General features: G+C 36.6%; 1 protein-coding gene across 2 annotated transcripts; it reads left to right on the top strand.

Moving 5' to 3' along the window:
• The first annotated feature begins 1,708 nt into the window (after positions 1 to 1,708).
• On the top strand, positions 1,709 to 17,537 carry pitpnab (phosphatidylinositol transfer protein, alpha b). Of its 2 annotated transcripts, none has more exons than XM_042009020.1 (12): positions 1,709 to 2,011; positions 5,237 to 5,267; positions 10,718 to 10,863; positions 12,020 to 12,111; positions 12,685 to 12,692; positions 13,003 to 13,077; positions 13,384 to 13,467; positions 13,557 to 13,634; positions 14,722 to 14,832; positions 15,153 to 15,275; positions 15,462 to 15,544; positions 15,736 to 17,537. In XM_042009020.1, the coding sequence occupies exons 1-11, from the start codon at positions 1,995 to 1,997 to the stop codon at positions 15,507 to 15,509; spliced, it is 813 nt and encodes a 270-aa protein (XP_041864954.1). In that variant the 5' UTR covers positions 1,709 to 1,994; the 3' UTR covers positions 15,510 to 15,544; positions 15,736 to 17,537. The 2 variants fall into 2 exon arrangements, with proteins under 2 accessions (XP_041864954.1, XP_041864953.1); XM_042009019.1 differs by lacking the exon at positions 1,709 to 2,011 and adding an exon at positions 2,051 to 2,367.
• The last annotated feature ends 3,156 nt before the right edge of the window (positions 17,538 to 20,693 follow it).

Genomic DNA, 20,693 nt, shown 5'->3' on the forward strand with positions numbered 1-20,693 from the left:
CATGTGCTAAATAATGCAAAGCTGTTGTTCAGGAGGTGTGGTTGTTTTACAATAGCAGGGTTGCTGGTTCAATCCCAAGTCTCCCCTATTAAAGTGTCCTTTTTCATAAAACTAAACTCACTTTACTCCTTATATGTAAATTGCTTTGGGGTAAAAGTGTTTGCTAAATGAATGTAGAGCAGTATTGTGGTGAGTGAACATTTCTGAAGCCAATGCACTGCATATAATTAAGAGTTTTGCAGAAAAATTAGTAGATTCATTAGTGATGTTACGCTTTTTGTCAACAACAGCAACCTGTGTGAACATCAAGTTGCATCTTCACTGGCACAAACAGCAGGGATGTGACATCAGATCACAAGACGTCACTGTAAACTTGTGGAGAAGAGGGTTAGTAGCAGATATAAACTGATGTGCTTAGGGCTGTTCATTTGTCATTAGATCACCTAAAATTTATCTTCATACCAAGTGTATCCAGGCCTTAGTTTAAATCAAATTTAGTTGACTAACCCATCTTTACAGTGTAACTTGGTGGAATTACAAGCTTAAGCTTGAAACAAAATTTTCTGCTTTATCTTATCAGAGATACATGGGGCTAAAAGCAGCCTAAAAAGCCTTATGAAGACGCATACAAACATTTCAAAACATGATTATTTACTTTCAAGAAGGGTTTCGTATTCGTGATTACTTTCAGACAATCTCTTAAATATCTACAAATGGGAAACCTCAGGTCCTAATGGAAACTTGCCAACATAAAACATGTCATATTGGCAAGATATGTAGATGGATAGATGTTAAATACAGGCTAAGGGAGCTAAAAGCAGTCCTACGAATCAGAAGACAGAAGCATAATAGGCGGATGTTGGCACACAGATACAGATGCGCTATAAATATAGCAGCAGTTTGGTGTTACATAATTTTAGACTCGCACATATGTGCTCATATCCGGGACGTGGGTCTGGATTAGGGACCTGTGATGCCTCATCATGCAGCAGCATCCCATAGACCCCTATGCTTGGTGGTCCAAAGCGTAGTCCAGGGACCTCCAGGGGTGGTAGACAGAGCTGCAGATCAGCCATTAACTTCTGTGTAGATTTATCAGGATGACAGCAGAAGAGAGTGAAAGCCTTTAAATCACATATAAAGACGATAAACCGAGGGGCTGATGCAAGAATAAATGTCAACCATCAGTCAAATATATTAAAACAGAGGAAGTGGAGGAAGATAATCACATCTGATGCAGGACTTTGTTTAAAGGGCTTAGAGAGCGGATCATCGTGTGTTGGTGCCAGCGGTGGTCCCGTGTCATACACTGACGGTAAACCACGCTTCTACGTCATCGCTGTCACAATGACGCAGTGGGTTACACACGCTTAAGAAAAATGGTTCAGGGAAGCTCATAACGCTGCGCTTATTTTGTTAAGGTATTATTTTCTACACAGAGGGAATCTCATTAATCTGATTATATTTATTATAACGATAGTACTGCTTATTGTCTATCATTTTCTTTATATTTAATTTATATATTGTTCTGTTCTAATGAACACAATGCCATATTTTATTGTTGTTAATAAAGTTCAAAATCACACTGAGTAATATTCAAGGTTTTTTCTCCCCCAAATATTAATTTTAGGCTGTTCATTCTAGTTAGATCCAGTAACTGTGTGAACCCAGCCTATCCAGCAGTGACCACTCCCCGGCTGAACCATCGCTTTCAGTGTGTTCTTTCTGTACAGGCCTCGGAGATCTGCGCGCAACAGCAACGCCGCGCCGCGGCCCCGATCAGGAAGTGAATTTGAAGAAAATAAGCGACTGTGGAGGTAGAATGACATAGAGGGGGAGAGGTGGGAGAGAATCCAGCAGAGAAATAAGCCACAATTAACGGAGGGAGAAATCGACCCTGTTTCTGGAGCTGTCTGGAGCTGTTTTCCCTGTGGGATAGAGGTCTACTGCACCGCCAAAAAAAAAAAAAAAAAAAAAAAAAAAAAAGAAAAAAAATGCTCATAAAAGAATAGTAAGTAGCCTTGAGTGCATGTGTGTGCGTGTGTGTTGCAGAGATGGTGAGTGACATTGTGGCCAGTAGCCCGAGAGAGAAATTAAAAGAGTGCGGGCTGAGTGGCGTCGACATCCAGCTTGACTTCATGTCCATGATCATTTTGGTCTCGGCACCATGTAGAATCACGCAGTCAATAGAAAGATAACGCAGCGGCGGGTGCAGTTGCATCAGCAGCCGGTGCATGGCTGTGCCCTTCACATCTTGCATCACAAGCTCTCCAGTCCGGCTTTTGCTGTGGTGAGCTGCCGCTGTAATTCCCTCCACCGTGCTGCTATAAAATGACGGATGATCGAGAGGAGCGGTGTGGTGCTGAGGTAGAAATGGCTGGCATAAGCCGCGCCGTTCTCTGCTTGTGTTCCGAGCAAGAGTTCGTCCCTGTGGCCATGTTATTGATGCGCTGTGGTGAAGGTGAAACTACCGATGAAGTGTTCCGCGTTGAGCTCTGGAGGCACGGAGATTGTGAGGTGTTGAACGGCCCGGGCTGGATGGGTGGAGGGATGCTTGGAGCAGATGAGGTGTGGAATGAGCAGGCAGGTAGTCAATAGGGGGTGGCATAAAGGGCAAATGGTGAGGTTTTGAGGAAAGACGCCGGGCCTACGGGAGGATGTGGCAAATAAAATTGTGTCTGCTAAGGGGAAGGATTTTCTTAACACATTGTTCCGAGACGCTGTTTTCTCCGGGCCTGGAGAACTGATCGAGGCCTACATTTAGAATCAGTTGGTGGTTGGAAAAAGGGCAAGACAGGTGGACAGCAAGTCCATTTAGATCATACTGACAGTCAAATAGTGATGTTGGCCCCTTTCGTCACTGCAGACAGGATTGTCACTTGATTTTCATAGTGTCGGAATATTAGACCCGTTGCCTCAAGGAAATGTAAAAAAAGAAGTTCTCAATCTGGCATTCTTTACATCCTGCTATATTAATCTTCTGTGAACAAATCATCTTTTCGCTTCGTGTTTTATTAAAAATGTCTTTATACGGCAAGGTCAGGGCAAAAGCTACTGTCAGTGAGGCACACAGCAGTTGCTGGCAGCTTCTTGAACTCTGATCTTGACACATATCAGCTGATTTTAAACAGGCAACATTTATCAACATGGATTATTGTCTAGATTTCACATCACGTGTATTTAATCAATAAATGGTTCAGCACAAAAAAAGCTCAGATCAGATCAGAGTGATGGCATGGCTAAAGATCTGAAGTGATTAGGGAGAGCCTGGGCTTCAGCAGTCAGCCTGGAAATTAATTAAATCGGTCACGATTAAAGGCTGAATGCACTTACGTGCTGTCAACAGACAGGCACAACAAGACGTCTCTGCACATACTGTATAATGTATACACACCAAGAAACCATCAAGGTGGTGTGGAGACAAATAATTTATCCACACATTGCTGAAGTACAGGTGTTTGTTTCTGCTCTGCACTGCTCTCCTGAACCAATAACCTAAATCACTCCAGGTTGCTCCTCTCTCTTTAGTTTGGGTATTTATACAACAGCACAAAAATACACTACAAAAAAATGTGATAAAAGTAAATGGAACAGAAGTAGAAAGGAAGAAGAAACTGAAAATAGGAGAGGAGGGAAGACAGAGACAAGCAGTACAGGAGCGGTGTTTGTTTTCTGAAGCAACAGAGACACCTGATCCTCCTTTCAAGACCTTCAGACCACGGAGAGTTGCAGAGACAGGAAGAAAGACTTCAGTTTTTCTCTTACCTCTTATGATTCACTTCTGTTATTTTGGTGTTTTATATATATATATATATATATATATATATGAGGGGTATATAACATTTGAAAGAGATGAGTAGTACTTTCAGTATGTTAGTGTGACTGAAATCATTTTAAACTTCGACCCTTCCCAATTAAAGAAGAAAAGAAAAGAATCGATATAGTAAATTCAGTCTATTTTAATCCTGCCGTTTGACATTAAAGTGTATCCGCCTTTCTTGCAGCATCTGGTCTCCCATTCAGGGTCTGCCGGCATGGGAGTCAGACCCAGATTACATTCAGTGGCAACTGGGATACAGGATTATGGGAATTTGGGCACTCTTTACACACTCACCAAACAATCAACAAAGCTGCATACTGTACATGTGCATTACTCAGCATGAGATGCGCAAGGGTCAAGAGAACGAGGTAGCGCAGCTTGTTTAAGCTGCGGCGACGTGTGTGTGGATTTGCATGCATGTATATGTGAATATGTCAGTGCTGTTATGTGTGTAGCCGGATCTGTAAGGTGAACTGTGCCAACTATGCAGCTGTTGCTGCTGCTAAGTTTTTCAACTAATTATAGATTGGACAAATCATATTAATCATTGCTCCAAAGTGAATTACTCATTTTTATCATTTTATTTCTTATCTCACTTGTAATTTGCTCCAAAACACAAGAATGGATTCATGTTAACAAAGCAACAATGCTGTTACCTGTAGGTTAATGCATTGACCAAACATCATTAACCCATGAAAGAACAGAATATATCAGAGAAATACTGATGTGTATAATGGTTTGCACTGCTTGTGAGATGCTACAAACAGAATGTGCATTTTATGTTGTACGATCTGCAAGTGTTTTTTTTTACATGACTTTAATCAGGCCTGTTTCCACTTTATTAGCAATCCACAAAAACTAATTTGTTTGTCTCATTTTGAACCAAGAGCAAAATTACTGGAGAGCAGTGTCATTACTTCACATCCAAAACACATTAAAGTAATTTTTAGAACAATCTGAAAACTATGACTGTACAGCATAAATAAAGTTTTCACCTCGGATGTGAGCTGTTACTTTAGTCATCACAACATTAAAAATTTGCCCCACATCTCCGTTTATGAATTTCATTTTAGTCTTTTTATTGCATCAGTGAAGTAAGTTCCTATTCTGACCTTAACATAAAATTATTAATACTTCACATAATAAATGGCTTCCTTTTTCTCCAGTTTGCATCCAGAATGTATATAAATATGTTTTACTTTATTGCCATATATATATATATATAATATATATATTATATATATATATATGGCCTGAGCTTGCTCATAGAGAATGGTTTTGAAACCAAATAAATTTAAAAATCTCATCACAAAAAGACTCAAATTAGAATAAAATGACAACTAAACATAATTTTAGCAATAACAACATTTTGGTGTAACTTTTTCTAGTAACTCCTTATTCTTTCTTCTCTTTCAGTCGAGTGATACTTCCTATCTCTGTGGAAGAGGTGAGTTTTATATTATTACAGTGTCTGTATTTGTGTTAAAAATGGCTCATCTTTATTTAAATTTATTTTTTGTTACATTTTTTGTTTCACCTCAAAGTGAAGCACATGTGCTTTTGAACCTTTCTGTATATTCCTAGTGTATTTGCAGTTCACATATCCTACAAACGTAATATTTTCACATAAAAAAAGATAAAATACCCTCTCTAAACATTGGTCCTTGGTCAGTTTGAGAAAATTGCTGTTAATATTTTACAGCAGCAGTGAAGAGCCTTTCCCTTCAGATGGACTTGTTGAATCAACACAACCACTCGCATGTTTCACTGCCCCTGCTCTTTGCCGTATCATCATTTCTAATGCAGTTTGCTCCTCTATTCAGACCTGCATTTCAAATGAGATACCTGAAACTACTTCCATGACATCACATGTTCACCCTCCCCTGTACTCTGCTTTATATTTAGCAATTATCGCAGCATTATTGGGGTATTACTGTCATCTTTGGTATATAAACTTGTAAATGAGCCCTTCTCCTCTTACACGCTGCAGTTTTAAGTAGCAGAGGGCTGCAATGTGCCACGTCAATGCTCTCACACGACTCAAGGAGGCCAAAATCTGAGACTTCATAACATCTTATGATGTTATATTTTCTTTCACACGGACAGAGAGTCTTAAACAATGTTTCTCATAACTATGTTTATTGCCCTTTTTACTTAAAGTGGCAACAGGTGGCATGTTTGCTTTAAATTGTCATTACATAATAAAATTTTGATTAAGCAAAATGGTAGCAATAGCAAAATAATATTCTAGTTTTCCAGATTTACTTATGATATACTTCAGTTTCGCAACGCAGTTTGATCTGGCAAAAAGTCTCAAGGTAGATGGATCAGTTTACAGCACAAAGGAGTTATGTCTGTTATTACACAACAAAACATCTGTAATTGTTTTCTGTTTGACTTTATCAGTCTCTTACACGATTGTGGAGGAACTTTGGCTTAATCTTTTTACAGCTTTGCTTTAGTTCATTGAGGTTTGCAGGTTTTCATCAAAGGTTCAACTATAGCAGCTTTTTCAGACTGAGATCTGGTCTTTGACTGGATCATTGGAGCAACTTTATTTTTTATTTTTCACCCACTGTTGTAGATTTACTGGTGTGCTTGGGATCACTGTCCCGTTGTATGACCTAATTTCAATCAAGCTTCAGCTGTCAGACAGATGGCTTCCCATTTGGTGCTAGAACATTTTTGGTGTATAGAGGAACTCATGGCCGACTCAGTGACTGGTGTTGTGGCTGCACAAAAGGCCCAGATAATCACCCTTCCACCGCCATACCTGACAACTGGTGTCAAGTGTTGTCTCTGATATGCTGTGTTTGATTTTAGTCAAACATGGAGCTGTGCATTATGGCCAAACATTTCCATTTTGGTCTTGTCTGTCCAAAAGACATTGTTTCTATCTTGTTTATTTATATGCAACCCTGCAAAAATATGTTTTGCATTTTTTTGTGTTTTAAAGAAACTCTGCAAAGTCTGACCTTGAAATGAACTTGTTGGGAATTCTGCTCCTGGTAAAACTGACTACTGTCTTTAATGTTTTCCACTTGGTGAATAATCTTTCTCACTGCAGAATGATTGAACCAGAATTGTTGGGAAATGGCCTTGTAACTATTCCCAGATTAATGGGCAGCAACAAGTGTTTCTTTTAGAGCTCTGCTGATGTCTTTTCTCCCTAGCACCAAACTATCAAAATGTCTTTTAAAGAGGAGCTTACACATATTGATGATCAATAAATCCAGTGCCTTTGATTAGCCACATCTGCTCACTACTTACCCTCTTAATTGCCACAGTAGCAGTGGAAGTGAGTCTCTTTTTCACACACTGCTTTTTTATATTGACACAGTTTTTGTTAAATAATGACACAATTTAGTATGTTGTGTGTCCTTGTTCATTTTGTTAAGATCTTGTAAAAACCAGATGACTTTTTTTTATTTACATGATAGTGGAGTTTCTGCCTGCTTTAATGTCTCTATTATTGGCCAGCTTTACTATTTTCTGTGAAATTTAACACCATGAAATGACATGCTAAAAGCACTATGAGGCTCAAAATGTGCAGAAACAAACACAAATGTGCTTAAAGCTGTTATTTCTAAAACACCATTGAATTAATAAACATAATTTATCTGCTCCCTCTCTACTCCAGTGTTTGCTGTAGCTGAAGTTACTACTGCACAAAGTAATACTCAAACTAAGCTATTACTACATATTACATTCAGAAAATTTCCTTTTGCCTCTTCGGTGAACATGCTGCCCTCATACTTAAGTCCAAACTGTTAATTCTTTTATACCGTGAACCCCTGTAATCTATTAGTCATTGCCTCTTTAATCATACTTCAGCATGAGGCTGCTTCCCCTCAAAGAGCAGGCCTGGAAAATGTTTCTGCAACACCTGCTTTATGATTAGGTATAAATAAAGTGAAATCTGTGCTCTATCTGTGTGAGAGTAGGACATTCTGTCTGGCACTACTAGTCAGACTAACCCCACAAGGCAATCTCAAACTTACCCAGAAGGCTTTGCTGTTCCTGCAGCCTATTAATATAAAGCTTAGATACACTTTGTGTGCATGCAGTCTCTTTCTCTCTCTCTCTCTCTCTCTCTCTCTTGCTCTCCTTCTCTTTGTTTCTATGAGTGCCTCAAATTTAATTCTTTATTGTGTAAATCTTATGTGTAAAATATAGTTTCTTGTTTTTGTTTTTTTTATTTGCTGTGCTTCGATGCATGATTTCATTCTATTTCTGGACAGTGTGGAACAATTTTATGATGGCATACAAAGTTAAAACATACAGAACTCTCAAAGTTTGGACTTAATTCTCAGCACCTTGTGTCTTTATATCAAATCACTGTGCTTTGTACGGTCCATGTCAACTGTCTGCTTCTGCTGTGATGACCATCTACAGTTTACAAGTCAATAGATGAGAAAAACTCTTAAAGCTGTAAATAAAAAAAATATTTACCTTCTGAAATCTGAAAAGAACTCTATATCTCATTATTGTGTAGTTTATGAGCCAATTTATGGTTGTACATAAAGTATGCATCTATATGTGTCTGTTCAAACGCTCATAATGACAGATTCTGAGTATCCAACCAACACAGACGAGCTAAAGTCATCTCAGTACGTACCTCTCAGATATGGCTCTATTTATAAATTGTATGCTGATTGCTTAAATGTTAACTTTAGCTGAGAGGTTGTTGACAACAAGACAATTATTTACAAAATAGGGCAAAATCTGAAAAAAAAAAATAATAATGAACGGCAGTAATGGAGAAAAGTGCAGGAAATACCGTAGGTGCACTGGACAAAACTATTCTACTACTTAGTATGACTCTACCACAAAGCTTATTTTTATTAACTAAACCTTATATTGTTCTAAACACACTCAAAGCTGGGTAGTTTGTTTCCAAAGTTTTCCAAAGTCCAAAGTGCTAAAGCAGAGGAAATGTAGAATAATGCCAGAACTTTGAGGCTTGATGGATTTACCAGTGGTGAAAACACTGTAAATGATCTATGTTACATATCTGGAAACATTTCAGACTTTTCACATTCATTGCCCATTTCAATCTATAATGATGTTATGAAATAATAACATTATTTTTTATTTTGTTGTTCCCTGCTATGTTTCAATCTAACCTTTCCAAGTCAGAAATCCACTAAGGTCCTTATCAAGCTCTTGCATCCTTACAGATAAAGTTGTAATTACACTGGAGAAAATATTTAATAAATCAAAATCTTCCTGGATTTTTAAAAAAATCTTTTAGATTGAGAGCAGTCTATCAAAGGTGACACAGTAGTTTTTTAATATGTGTAAAAATGCAATCAGTTAAATCTTCACAGTCTAATTTCACAGAAAGGTTCTTTTACTCTCATAAATAAAGAAATATAAACAATAATCTCTTGTGAAAACAAAAGACTAATTCAGACTTCATTGATTCATTCCATCCATGCGGTGTTGTAAGCCTGCTCTGGTTGTGCAGTGGTTATATGATGGATTAGAGCTGATTAAGAAATGAAAGAAACCATTGTCCCATATATGAACAAACACACAGTGTGGATCAGGAAAAACGGGGGATGAGATGAAGAGTGGGATGTGAGAGGAAGAAAATATATAGTTTTTGAGACAGAATACCAACAGGGTACAAAGATTTCTGTAAATTAAGATGGGAATTGGTAGAAATTGGACAAATAAAGAGAATAAGGAAATAATTATATGATGTAATTCCCTATGTAAGATTGAAATATGTGAAAACATGTAAATAATATAAGGTGTGACTGAAATGTAAATAAAATAATGAAAAAAGTAGATATTATTTAGTTCTTAAGTTTTGAAAAAGAGAATACAATAAAAAAAAATCACCTGGTTCTAATCGGCAAGTGTGAGCATATCTATAGCTGCAGACGTTTTCACAGTTTGGTGTGTGTTAACACAGTGTAAAGGTGGAGAGACATCAGCAAATATCTAAAGCTGCTGCTGCTCCCCATCAATCTGGGAAGGGTTGTAAAGTTACCTCAAGTTCACCTCAAGGTTAACCATGCAATGCTCAGAAAACTGTAAAAAAAATAAAGTAAAATAAAAAATAATCACAAGAACTTAATGTCAAATGCCACAGTTTAAAACACGACATATCTTTAAGTTCGCCAAGAAAAAGATTCTCTTCTTTTAATACATCGTGGCAGCTAATTTTAGGTTTAGGTTAAGAAAGTCATACATAAAATAAAAATAGCATGTAAGCACAAACACCTCCTACCAACTGTCAAGCACAATGGTGGAGGGGTGATGATGTGGGCTTTGTTTTACAGTCAGAGGACCTGGACACTTTACAGTAACAGAGCCAAGCATTGACTCTGTACAGCAAAGTATTCTAAAGTCAAGTACGAGGCCATCTGTCTATCAGTTAAAACTTGGCTGAAATGATGTCATTCAGCAGGACAATGACCCCAAGAACCACCACCACAACATCTATTTGAGAGACTGATAAAGTCATACAGAAAATTACTTGAATAGCTTCATGCTATTACTGCTAAAGGTTACTGTATTTGCTATTGAATCATAGAGGCGTGCCTTGTTTTTCACACGCTGTTTTTGCACTTTGGTTTAGTTTTTCTAAAATAAATAATTATATGGTGTAATATTTCATATATTGTGTTTTGTTTGAGATAGTGTTTAGTTTTTATTTTGACAACCTAAACATTTTTCTCTATTTATTTATTTTACAAATCCTGACATCTCCTCAGGCATCGTGGTGGTATGGTGGTAAGCTGAGGCCTAATTATGTGGGAGTACAAGAGAGTAGCTCTTTGGTGACTTCAGCATGCATTCATTAGGGGAAGCTTGAGATGAACGTGTTTCTTATTTCTTTCAAATTTTGGACTATACATTCCCTTGTTGCTCTTTGTCTTTCAGTACCAGGTTGGCCAGCTGTACTCTGTGGCCGAAGCCAGTAAGAATGAGACGGGTGGAGGTGAAGGAGTGGAGGTGCTAAAAAATGAACCTTATGAGAAAGATGGAGAGAAAGGACAGTACACACACAAAATTTACCATTTGCAGAGGTAAGCATTTGTACAGGTTATAAATATCCAAGGATGTAGAAGAGGTTCATAGAAAGTTCACTTACTCTCCTTCTCACCATCTCTTGCTTTATAGCCATCATACAAAATCCCATTACTTCAGGTTTCTTGGTAAATTCATTTAGTCAGCTGAAAACAACATCTAGACCTTCAGAAATAGTTTAGCAATTTGGTAAACATTACAGTCATTTAGCAGACGCGTTTATCCAAAGTGACTTACAGTGATTAGGCAGTAGCATTAGGGGTCTTGCCTAAGGACCCAACTGGAAGGTGTTATTATTCATCCCCTTGGGGGACTCAAACTCTGGTGTCTTTCATGGGAAAACAAATGCTGAGCTGTCCAGCTTATTTGTTACCTACCAAGTATCAAATTAAAAGACATTTGCAGCTATCAAGACAGCGTAGCTCAGTTTAGCTTAGCTTAGCTCAGGGAAGTTTAGAATATCATTAAGATTAGATCCAGAAAAAGATTAAACTAAGTATTAAACTTTACCAAAACCAAACTCCATGAAAGTGTAATGGTGGGTTGCTGAGGGACAAAAGAACAAAACAAAAACTGATAGATCAGTCAAAACTCAAAACACTGCAATTAATAAATCAAAGGAACAAATAAATGAATAAATGTTTTAGCTAATTTTTCCATCTGTCATATGAATAATTGATTTCAGTCATGTCAAAAGTCACAAAGTATAAAAAACTCTTGTCTTTTATGTCCCTGGAAACATTTCTGCTGTGTGTGTTATTTACTTCTACATTTGCATGTGTAATATCTGCTCATTAAGATAGAGATGTTTTTTCAATTTTCTAGCATTTTGTACATTTGCATAAGGCCTATGTCTCTGTAAACCTCATATCTCACACAATAAATAGGTAACGAGCATGCAATATTAATATTCACTCATATGCTACTTCCAGAATTATTAGATAATAACAGATTCAAATGCAAAAAATTTAGCAGTGTGACTCAAGAATTAGTTTTTGTGTTTTTCTGTGTTAACTGGTTCAACAGAAATTTAATTTTAACAATTGTAATTTGTGTTATCTCTAATTTCCAAAAAGGTAAAATAAGTATACGAATAAAAACAATTTAAATGAACCTTAAATATGTTTGTTCTATCTTCACTTCTCTGTCCTGAAGTAAAGTGCCGTCATTCGTCAGAATGCTGGCTCCAGCTTCAGCTCTCAACATCCACGAGAAAGCCTGGAATGCATACCCATACTGTCGCACAGGTATGTACACACACACACACACACACAGAATATTTACATGCTCAACACAACTGGAACCTCCAAAAAATCCAGCCATCCACAGGTTACTAGTGCATATGTAAACATACTCATTGTAGCTTTTTGCTAACTAAAGGATATAATGGTCATCGTCATCTTAATACTGATCCTTGAAAGGTGTGAATAAAAGAGACTCAAATGACTTCAGATCAAAAACGCTGTCATGGATACCGCTCTCTCCTTCTGTCCTCTCTCTGTGTGTCTCTGAGTCTCTCTCACCTTGAAGGAGTAGCTGAATAATTTATTATGTGTCCAGTGAGAAGGGCTATGCAATCACTCGAGCCTTGTGGTTGAGATCACACACGCTGCCAGCTGTCAGACAGCCATCTGTCACATAAACACAGTCAAAGGCACAACCCGAGTGTGTATACACAAGTTTCACTGACCACAGCTTTTCTTTTAACAGATTAAACTGTTAAAAACTGTAACTGCTGCTAAGTTTCTGACATGTTCCCTAATTCCACTCATTCTGTTTTCTATGTTTGCTTCTGCACCTTTCTTCACATGGCTCTGCAGTTATCACTGTGAGTATTTACTTTTGTTTATTTATGCTTTTAAGAATACAGAAACACTACAAATGACCCACCAAACCGTAATGCACGTAGAGAGGACAGGTAAACCTGAAAGCTGAGAGAGAAATGTGATCTTTTTTAGTGACACAGCAGTAGGGATAGTTAGACGCCATGACTCTGTGGGTGTATATGTGGGCATTTGTGTGTGAATAGGAGAGGAGGGTGCTGACCCACATTAATTGAAGCTTTTTGGCTTTTTATAAATTATTCTGTAGAACAACTCTTTTCCCATCGTTCAGGATTATTTTTCTTTTCTCTGCAGAATGAGTATATGAAAGATAACTTCCTGATCAAGATTGAAACATGGCACAAACCTGACTTTGGACACCAGGAAAATGTCAGTAAACACAATCACAAGTTGTATAGTTATTTTGGAGCTTTTTAAAAATTGTTTTACTTATTTATATGTTTAAAAGTGTGTATTTATTTAGGAATGACAATAAGCAACACACATGGCAAACAGGTGTTTTATTATTTTTTTTATATTACCATATGTCATGTCTACTATGGATTGTTTAAGGTTTCATTCCATGAATTCATTTATGACATACAGAAATAATCCTTTTGTTGTTTATTGTCGTAACTACTAAAATTGATCTCCTGTGTATAGTTTTTACCTGCAGTCTCTGTGGTTATGTTTCAGGTACATGGTTTGGATGCAGAAACCTGGAAAAAGGTGGATGTAGTCTATATTGATATTGCAGACAGAAGCCAAGTGGAGCCAAAGGTGAATATGTTAGTCTAAGGTCCATGTTGAGATGATTACAGCAGCTCTGTTGGTCTTCAACCATTTTTTTTTCTGGATCCTCACCTCAGGACTACAAGCCAGAGGAGGATCCTTGCAAATACAAGTCAGCAAAGACAGGACGGGGCCCTCTTGGTCCAGACTGGAAGGTTCAGTGTTTTGTTTTCTTATTTAGTGGTGGGAAAAAAAAACTGATAGTGTTGTAAAAATCTTCTTTATAGCAGCAAAACATGAATGCATCAAATCTCCCAGCTCTCCTCAGTGTATTTGAGTGTCTGTTTCTAGTTGATGGGGCATTGGTATTAAGGCACTTACGCCACTGATGAAGTAGGGAATTAGAGTTAGGAAACTTATCCAACAGAGGAATAATGGACTCATTCATTCACACTGAATATTCCAGAACCTAAATTGGGCTTAAATTGTTTTGACATGCTTTTGTCATAAACAAATGGATTTTTAGTGACAAAGGTAGCAGTCTTTATAGAAGGTCTGAATACATGAGTATAGTGTGTACCTTGGGATTTAAATAAACTGGCCTAGTCATAATAATTTAATATATATATAGTATTTTTTAATATAAACTGTTAAATACTATTTCATATACTATTAGTTTTTTCATATTTATTATGTTTTGCTAATTGTGTCTGTATAGAGGTTTTATGCTAAAACAGTCAACAATGCTAGAAAAGTGCATTACAAATGCAAGCTATTTGCCATTAATTTTTTATCCACCTACATGTGGATCAGAGACACTGAAACAGACAAGGTCTGAAATGCATCTGCAGCTGTGCAACATTACATGTGTCACAGTTAGTGATGCTAGACAGTTTCCTTTTGGGTCAAAGCCCATACCGCTGCTGTAAAACACATGATAAACAAACACTCCAACCACTTCTCTGTTAATTTGCTAAATAAAAAAAAAAGAAGATACTTGTTGCTTAGCAACTATGACGTTTAGCTATTTCTCTGAATAAGCATTCTGTCTTAATGAAGTCATCACTCTGTTCAAGGACACTGAGTCAATGTTTCCATCATTTCCCTGAAATTTGTTTTATTAATTCCTGCGAGACTTGCTGTTAAAATTCAAATTTAAATTGGTTTAGTCCATCACTCGGTGGGCTCCAGATTTAGGGTCTTACTAAATTTCTTGATACTGCCGATTAAAAATCGAACATGAATAAAAATATTAATTGAAAATGTAAATGTGTTGACGCGTGCGTATCTCTGTACATGCAGAAGGAGCTTCCTAACAAGAAAGACTGCCCACACATGTGTGCCTACAAACTGGTCACCGTCAAATTCAAGTGGTGGGGTCTGCAAAATAAAGTGGAGAACTTCATTCAAAAGGTTTGTTGTCTGTGAGTTTGCTACTCATTATAGCATCCTCAAGACACTGGACACAAGTTCAGTTACTTTTGGACATACTGATGTCAGGAAATATTTGTTCTTTTAATGAATTTCAAAAGTACATTGCATACAATACATCCTGACATCTTTAGTTGAAGGTGGAAAAAAACAACTCTTTATCATGTTGCACCTTTGCTCTACCCCAGCTTTTCGTAGATTCCAGGGTAAAGAAGGGTGGAAATAAACATCTGATGTAGGAAGAAAATGTTAAGCAACATTCATCTACAATTTTTTTTTTGTTGTACTTTGTTTTCTAACAGCAAGAAAAGCGCTTGTTCACTAATTTCCACCGTCAGCTGTTCTGCTGGATTGACAAGTGGATTGAATTGAACATGGAGGACATTCGTCGCATGGAGGAAGAGACGCGTAAGGAGCTAGATGAGGTAAGCTAAAATACAAAGCACAGATTGCTGAAGATCCTATGCTGCACCCTTTATTTAGTAAAATGCTTAATGGGTAAAATCAGAAGTAAAATCAGATTCAGTCATAATAACACCAGGTAAGCTGTGAAGCCATGCAACCAGCCTATATATGTCAGTGTGCACACTTTTCTTTCTTGTGTGTGTCAGATGAGGGTGAAAGACCCAGTGAAAGGGATGGTGGCTCTAGAGGACTGAGGTTGTGTTGGACTGTGAATGCTGCTGCTCATCAGGTAAGTAGAAGGAAGCTGTAACCTGACATGTCTCTTTTGGTTAATCACTGGAAATCTAAAATATGTATTTAAGGTTGTTTGAGAGAAGTTGCAAAAGCAACTGTGGAAATAGAGCTACACTTTGTTAAAAATTCTATCAGACAAGGAAAGTGCCTTGTTTCACCTATCTCTTTCTCACTCTTATCTTTCAGACCAGAATACCCAGACACCAGCGGATTCACGTCCTCCCTTTCTCTAAACTGATACGTCTAATCGGCCGTCCAAATCCCTCCTTCTGCAGTACAGTCTGGTTTTCAGGGACCTGGACTCAGTACAATCCCAGTTTTAAGCTGATCTCCTCCACCCCATCATTCCTCCCTTGATCCCCATTTGTTCTATGTTTATTTTATTCATCTAATGTCCTCATCTGAATAAATACTCTGAGGCCTCCAGTAGCAACAATATAGATCTTGTCAGTCAGTCTTCTCTTTCTCTCTTAAGAATTTATCAAAACTCCAGAGAATAGAGTTTATCTCTGAAATTTAGGATTTATTTCTACTTGAGATATCACAAAAGTGTATATATAGAGTAAACAGTATAACAGGGGAGGTAAATACTTGTATTGAAGTATATAAATATATATTAACAGGGTTTTTAAATGAAGTTCTGTAAGTTTGTCTGTGAATGTTTATTTTCTCCAGATCAAGCCGTGTTTGCTCAGTGTTGCGTTTAGATCCTGCTGTTTAATTTATTTATTTTTTCTTTACTTTTCTTTTTTTTTATGTTCCTGGTACCGCTCTTTCCAGTTGCTTCTTGCAGTATTTCATTTTGTTGTTCAAGTCAATCTGCAAGTCTACAAATCACAACTGAAAGGTTGGGATTGTGCTGAGAGTGTTGCATTGCTTCTGCTATAGACTTCTGACCAACCAGAAAAGTTTGTTTTTTTTCCCCCCAGTACCTGCCTTTATATGCTGAGGCATTTGTTAGCTTCTCTGCATCTTTGTGCATTCGTGAGTGTGTGCACGCTTCTGTTTGTGTGCTTGTGTGCGTTTCTGTAGCATCGTTAGGTCAAAGGTTCCAGTTATATTTTTCTTTCAACAAGTCATTTCTAGCTCTTCAATTTCATCAGGCTGCTTGAACATGAAGTATTTATGTTACAATATATAAAGACATTGAGACAGATAGTTTACAAGGATGTACAGAAAATATGAAGCACTCTGCAATGGAAATTTATAGTAGACAACAAGAGCAGCCACAAATGAGTTAACGACTCTCGTCTCTTTTTTATATGACAGTAACATGCATTTCTTGTGCTGTCATATTGTGTCATCTCCAGTGGATAAATGTTTTTATCCAGCAACAGCAATAACTATCATGACACATTGGTCTCTCTTTTATCATTGCAACTCTATCTTACACCTCTGTTTGATCCCAATTTGAGATCAGTTTTAGCTAAGCAGAGCCCGAGCTGAAAGTCAAGAGCGGATAAGCTGTTGATAAATAACTTATTAAATGATGGTTTTAATGTGTCAGTCTTTAAATAAGGTGCTTTTTATCCTGCTGGTATCTGAAGCTTGTTGTTTGTGTCAGTGTGTTTTATTGTTTTTGGTATATGCATGGGTGTGAATGAGTGTTTAGACTGGCAGAAAACTGATGCTATCTGGGTAAAGAAGCGAGGAACAGCAGACACTATCCTCCCCCCTGTTCATGTCTGTTTGACCTCCTTTGTCTAGAATTACTTTGGTTTTCTTATTCTCCATCTTCTGTTTACCTCACATCCACCACACTATGTGGAAATCTTAAAGAGTGAGCAACAGATAATATCAAATTGTCCCTCAGTTGACATATAGTTAGATTTCTATAGATTTAGATTTCTATCTCTATAAAGAATGACCCCAAAAATGAGATAAATTTCTACATTTTTATATAGAAGATATTGAGGCAGATGTTTTGTCCTAAATTGTTAATATTAATTAATGTATTAAAAAAGAATAATTTTCAAGTATTCTGTAAATAAAATGAAATCTTATGTTAATTTTCAGTTATAAAATTATTAAATATATTTTTTTATGTTGGGAAATGTATGCAAAACAATTTATAGTACAAAAAAATAACCCTGTGCATTTTTGTGGCATTTGATTAAATGTTAAAAAATGGAAAAAAGCAATTTGGTATAAGGGCTTTCTGCAGACAGTTATTACATTTGAACTTAAACTATATTAATTACAGTTCTCAATTTACAGATATTAAGTCTACAAAAAATAAATAAATAAACATGACCTAATATTGAAACAGTTTGTGTATGCATTTTAAAAAGGTTTTTACTGATATGTGCATAGGAGCAACTGCATTTACAAAGACTGCTTAACAACAGTGACACTTTCTTTCAAAGTCCCCTGAATTAGGATGAGTCACCTCCATTTTGGTGAAAACTAGACACCAACACTAGAATGTGTTTCAGCACATTTCCTGTAATTACTGCCAAACTATTTTTGTCTGGCTTTATGTTTAGTTTCACAGCGAAACATGGCATTCAGCCAATTATATATATATATATATATATATATATATATATATATATATATATATATGACAAAAAGGCCATTGCAAACTTGCAAATATACATTTTTAACCATTTTCTGTTGCCTCCTCTTTGAAGATACCACTGGCCCTGGATGTCCACCCCATTCATCTCTGTGTCCATAAAACATTTCACTGTGTGTCTGTGGGACTCCCAACTGAGTCATGGAGATATGTGGATGTACTGTGTGTACTTACTTTGTAAATATTAAATAAATTAATGTAGATGAACACACATATATAGATGAGACTGTCCTGCCAAACCTGCAGCACACCCTCCTCATACTTGATCCACTTGTTCCAGTGCTACATGTTGAGCAGCAGACAGACCACAATGACTTTCGTATCACCGAGAGGAAAACTTAGTTAACGTTGCTTAACTTTAGTGCTTATAAGAAATTTTGAGAAATAACATCAGCTATAATTATTTTTTAAAAAGAGCATTCTTACATATTGTTATAGAGAAATCAGATTGTAGGATGCTTCAGGAAGGCAACGAGGTTAGTTGTGTGGTTAGTTATTTGGAGAAGAAAATGAAAGCAAAGCAAAACCCTGTCCTCTATTACCTGTCCTCCCATTAATCCCTCACAGGGCCATGTCTCATTGGCAGGACAGTGTATATATATATATTTTTGTTCTGAATGTTGTTGTACCTCTGTTGTCAGTCTCTGAACTACACTCGCTTTTCTCACTGAAAAGGAGCATGTAACGGCAGCTTGGGTCAGATACACATTACTGGTTGATGGAGTCGGCTCAAAGCGGCGCCTCGGTGGACATTGGACTCTTCTGTTGTTAGTGATGGGGACAGAGGGGTTGTTCTACATGTCAGAGCTGTCTCAACTTCTGGAGTGTTGAAATTTATAGCTACACTGAATAAAATAATAAAAGACAATTGAACGTAGTTGTTTCCAAACATATATTGTCAGTAGGTCCATTTTAAGAGCCTAAACATACAGATGTGCAAGAAAAAATGGTTTAACAGAGACAATCTCATAGATACCTGTTGTTAGATTCCTTGATTTATAATCAAAGTATGGAGAAACCAAATGATTCCATAATCTCAAACTGTTTTTAAATCTCCCTCTCTCTGTCTATTTCGCTCTCACTCCTATTAACTTGTCTCCTATTTTCTTTCTTTTCTTGTGAATTTGTGCCTTTTGGTCATCTTATTCTCTAATAACACTACTGTACTTCGGAGACGTAAAGAAATTAATAAAAAGAAGCAAAGCAACTGTACATGCTTTAAGTTTGATTTGAATTATTTCTTTTTTAAGACAAGTGTTATGATATTCTGAAATGGTATAGGTAATTTATAAAATTATTTTTATTGCACTGTGACAGCTTTAAGGGTGTCAAACCTGTGGGGTTACCTTAAGACAAAAGAAATTATGTCAAAATATTTAATAGTAGATAGGTTATTGATAAAACATTTGAAGAATTTAGGAGAACTGAGAGAAATAACTGCAGTTTTAAATCATTGAACCCCAACCAGGACTTAACTATCATGTATTACCTCACAACTGTAATCAACAGTTCCTATTGCAATATAATTAAATGTTATTGTATCTGTGCTGCATTATATTTCATTTTATGCTGTAGCTTTTTTTGGTATGTTTGTCTTTTATCGGTTTAAGATAGAAGCATAAGATCAGAAACATTTTACCCATTACAGCCACAATATATGACATTTGAATATTCATCGTTAATTCCCCCTAAGCTATCAGAAACACACTGTTAGAGACAACAGATAATACACAGAAGCATACACAAATACAGCAGAGAAGGTCAAATTAATCAGGCTTTGGGTGAAAAATAGATTACTTTAAATCCTGATTATGAGGCTAAAAGGGGCTGGACAGAGAGCTGCAATGCATTTTTTTTGGTATTTTGATTAAATACTCAATGGACCATAAGTGCTACAATTGAGAGACTGCAATATTTTTTACACGGATTAAATAAATTATAGTTATTTAACCTGCTGTCATTACAGACATGATGTTTTTCCACCTCCCCAACATTAAAGCGAGTATAACTGAGCATTACAGCACATGATTACAACATACTACCCTACTCAAGTTTTAAAGCTGATACTTAGGAAGAGAATGATTATGTATTTCTCTTGAATTTCATTGAGTGGTTTGATTTACGAAATATTTATATAAGAACACAAAAGTGACATATTTGTGTTTTTGCTTAGTTTTATTAGTGATGGTTGGTAGCCATCTTTACTTTGTACACTAAATACCACTGGCAGCTAAAAAGAAAATTCTAAAAATGAAAAGAAAAATCACTAGACTGGCTACAAACAAAGATAGCAAATTAATATATTTAGACCTAATCCTTTGTTTCTTTAAAGCAATACTACAAAAGTCTCTGACTTTAAAAGTCTGTGCTTTTAACTTGTTTTTGCAATTAATTACCTCTTTTAAATACTAAAGCAGTACTAGATCCAATTACTTTCTTTCTGTTGATCATTCAAAACAAATGGTGGTAAAATAAACCCACGCCCAAAAAATCCATAAATTTTTCCTTCAAATGTGTTTTACACTTTTTTGGTCACTTTAGTTTCAAGAAATATCCACCATATAGC

The sequence above is a fragment of the Melanotaenia boesemani genome, chromosome 15, assembly GCF_017639745.1.
Source record: "Melanotaenia boesemani isolate fMelBoe1 chromosome 15, fMelBoe1.pri, whole genome shotgun sequence".
In the NCBI taxonomy this organism is placed as follows: Eukaryota; Metazoa; Chordata; class Actinopteri; order Atheriniformes; family Melanotaeniidae; genus Melanotaenia; species Melanotaenia boesemani.

Bases quoted from the DNA above. Each gene is read 5' to 3' on its own strand.
- pitpnab (XM_042009019.1), top strand. From the start codon at position 2,339: ATGATCGAGAGGAGCGGTGTGGTGCTGAG. The intron at 10,864-12,019 runs GTAAGCATTTGT...TCTGTCCTGAAG, and splicing joins AAAATTTACCATTTGCAGAG to TAAAGTGCCGTCATTCGTCA. The intron at 13,635-14,721 runs GTTCAGTGTTTT...CTGTACATGCAG, and splicing joins CTCTTGGTCCAGACTGGAAG to AAGGAGCTTCCTAACAAGAA.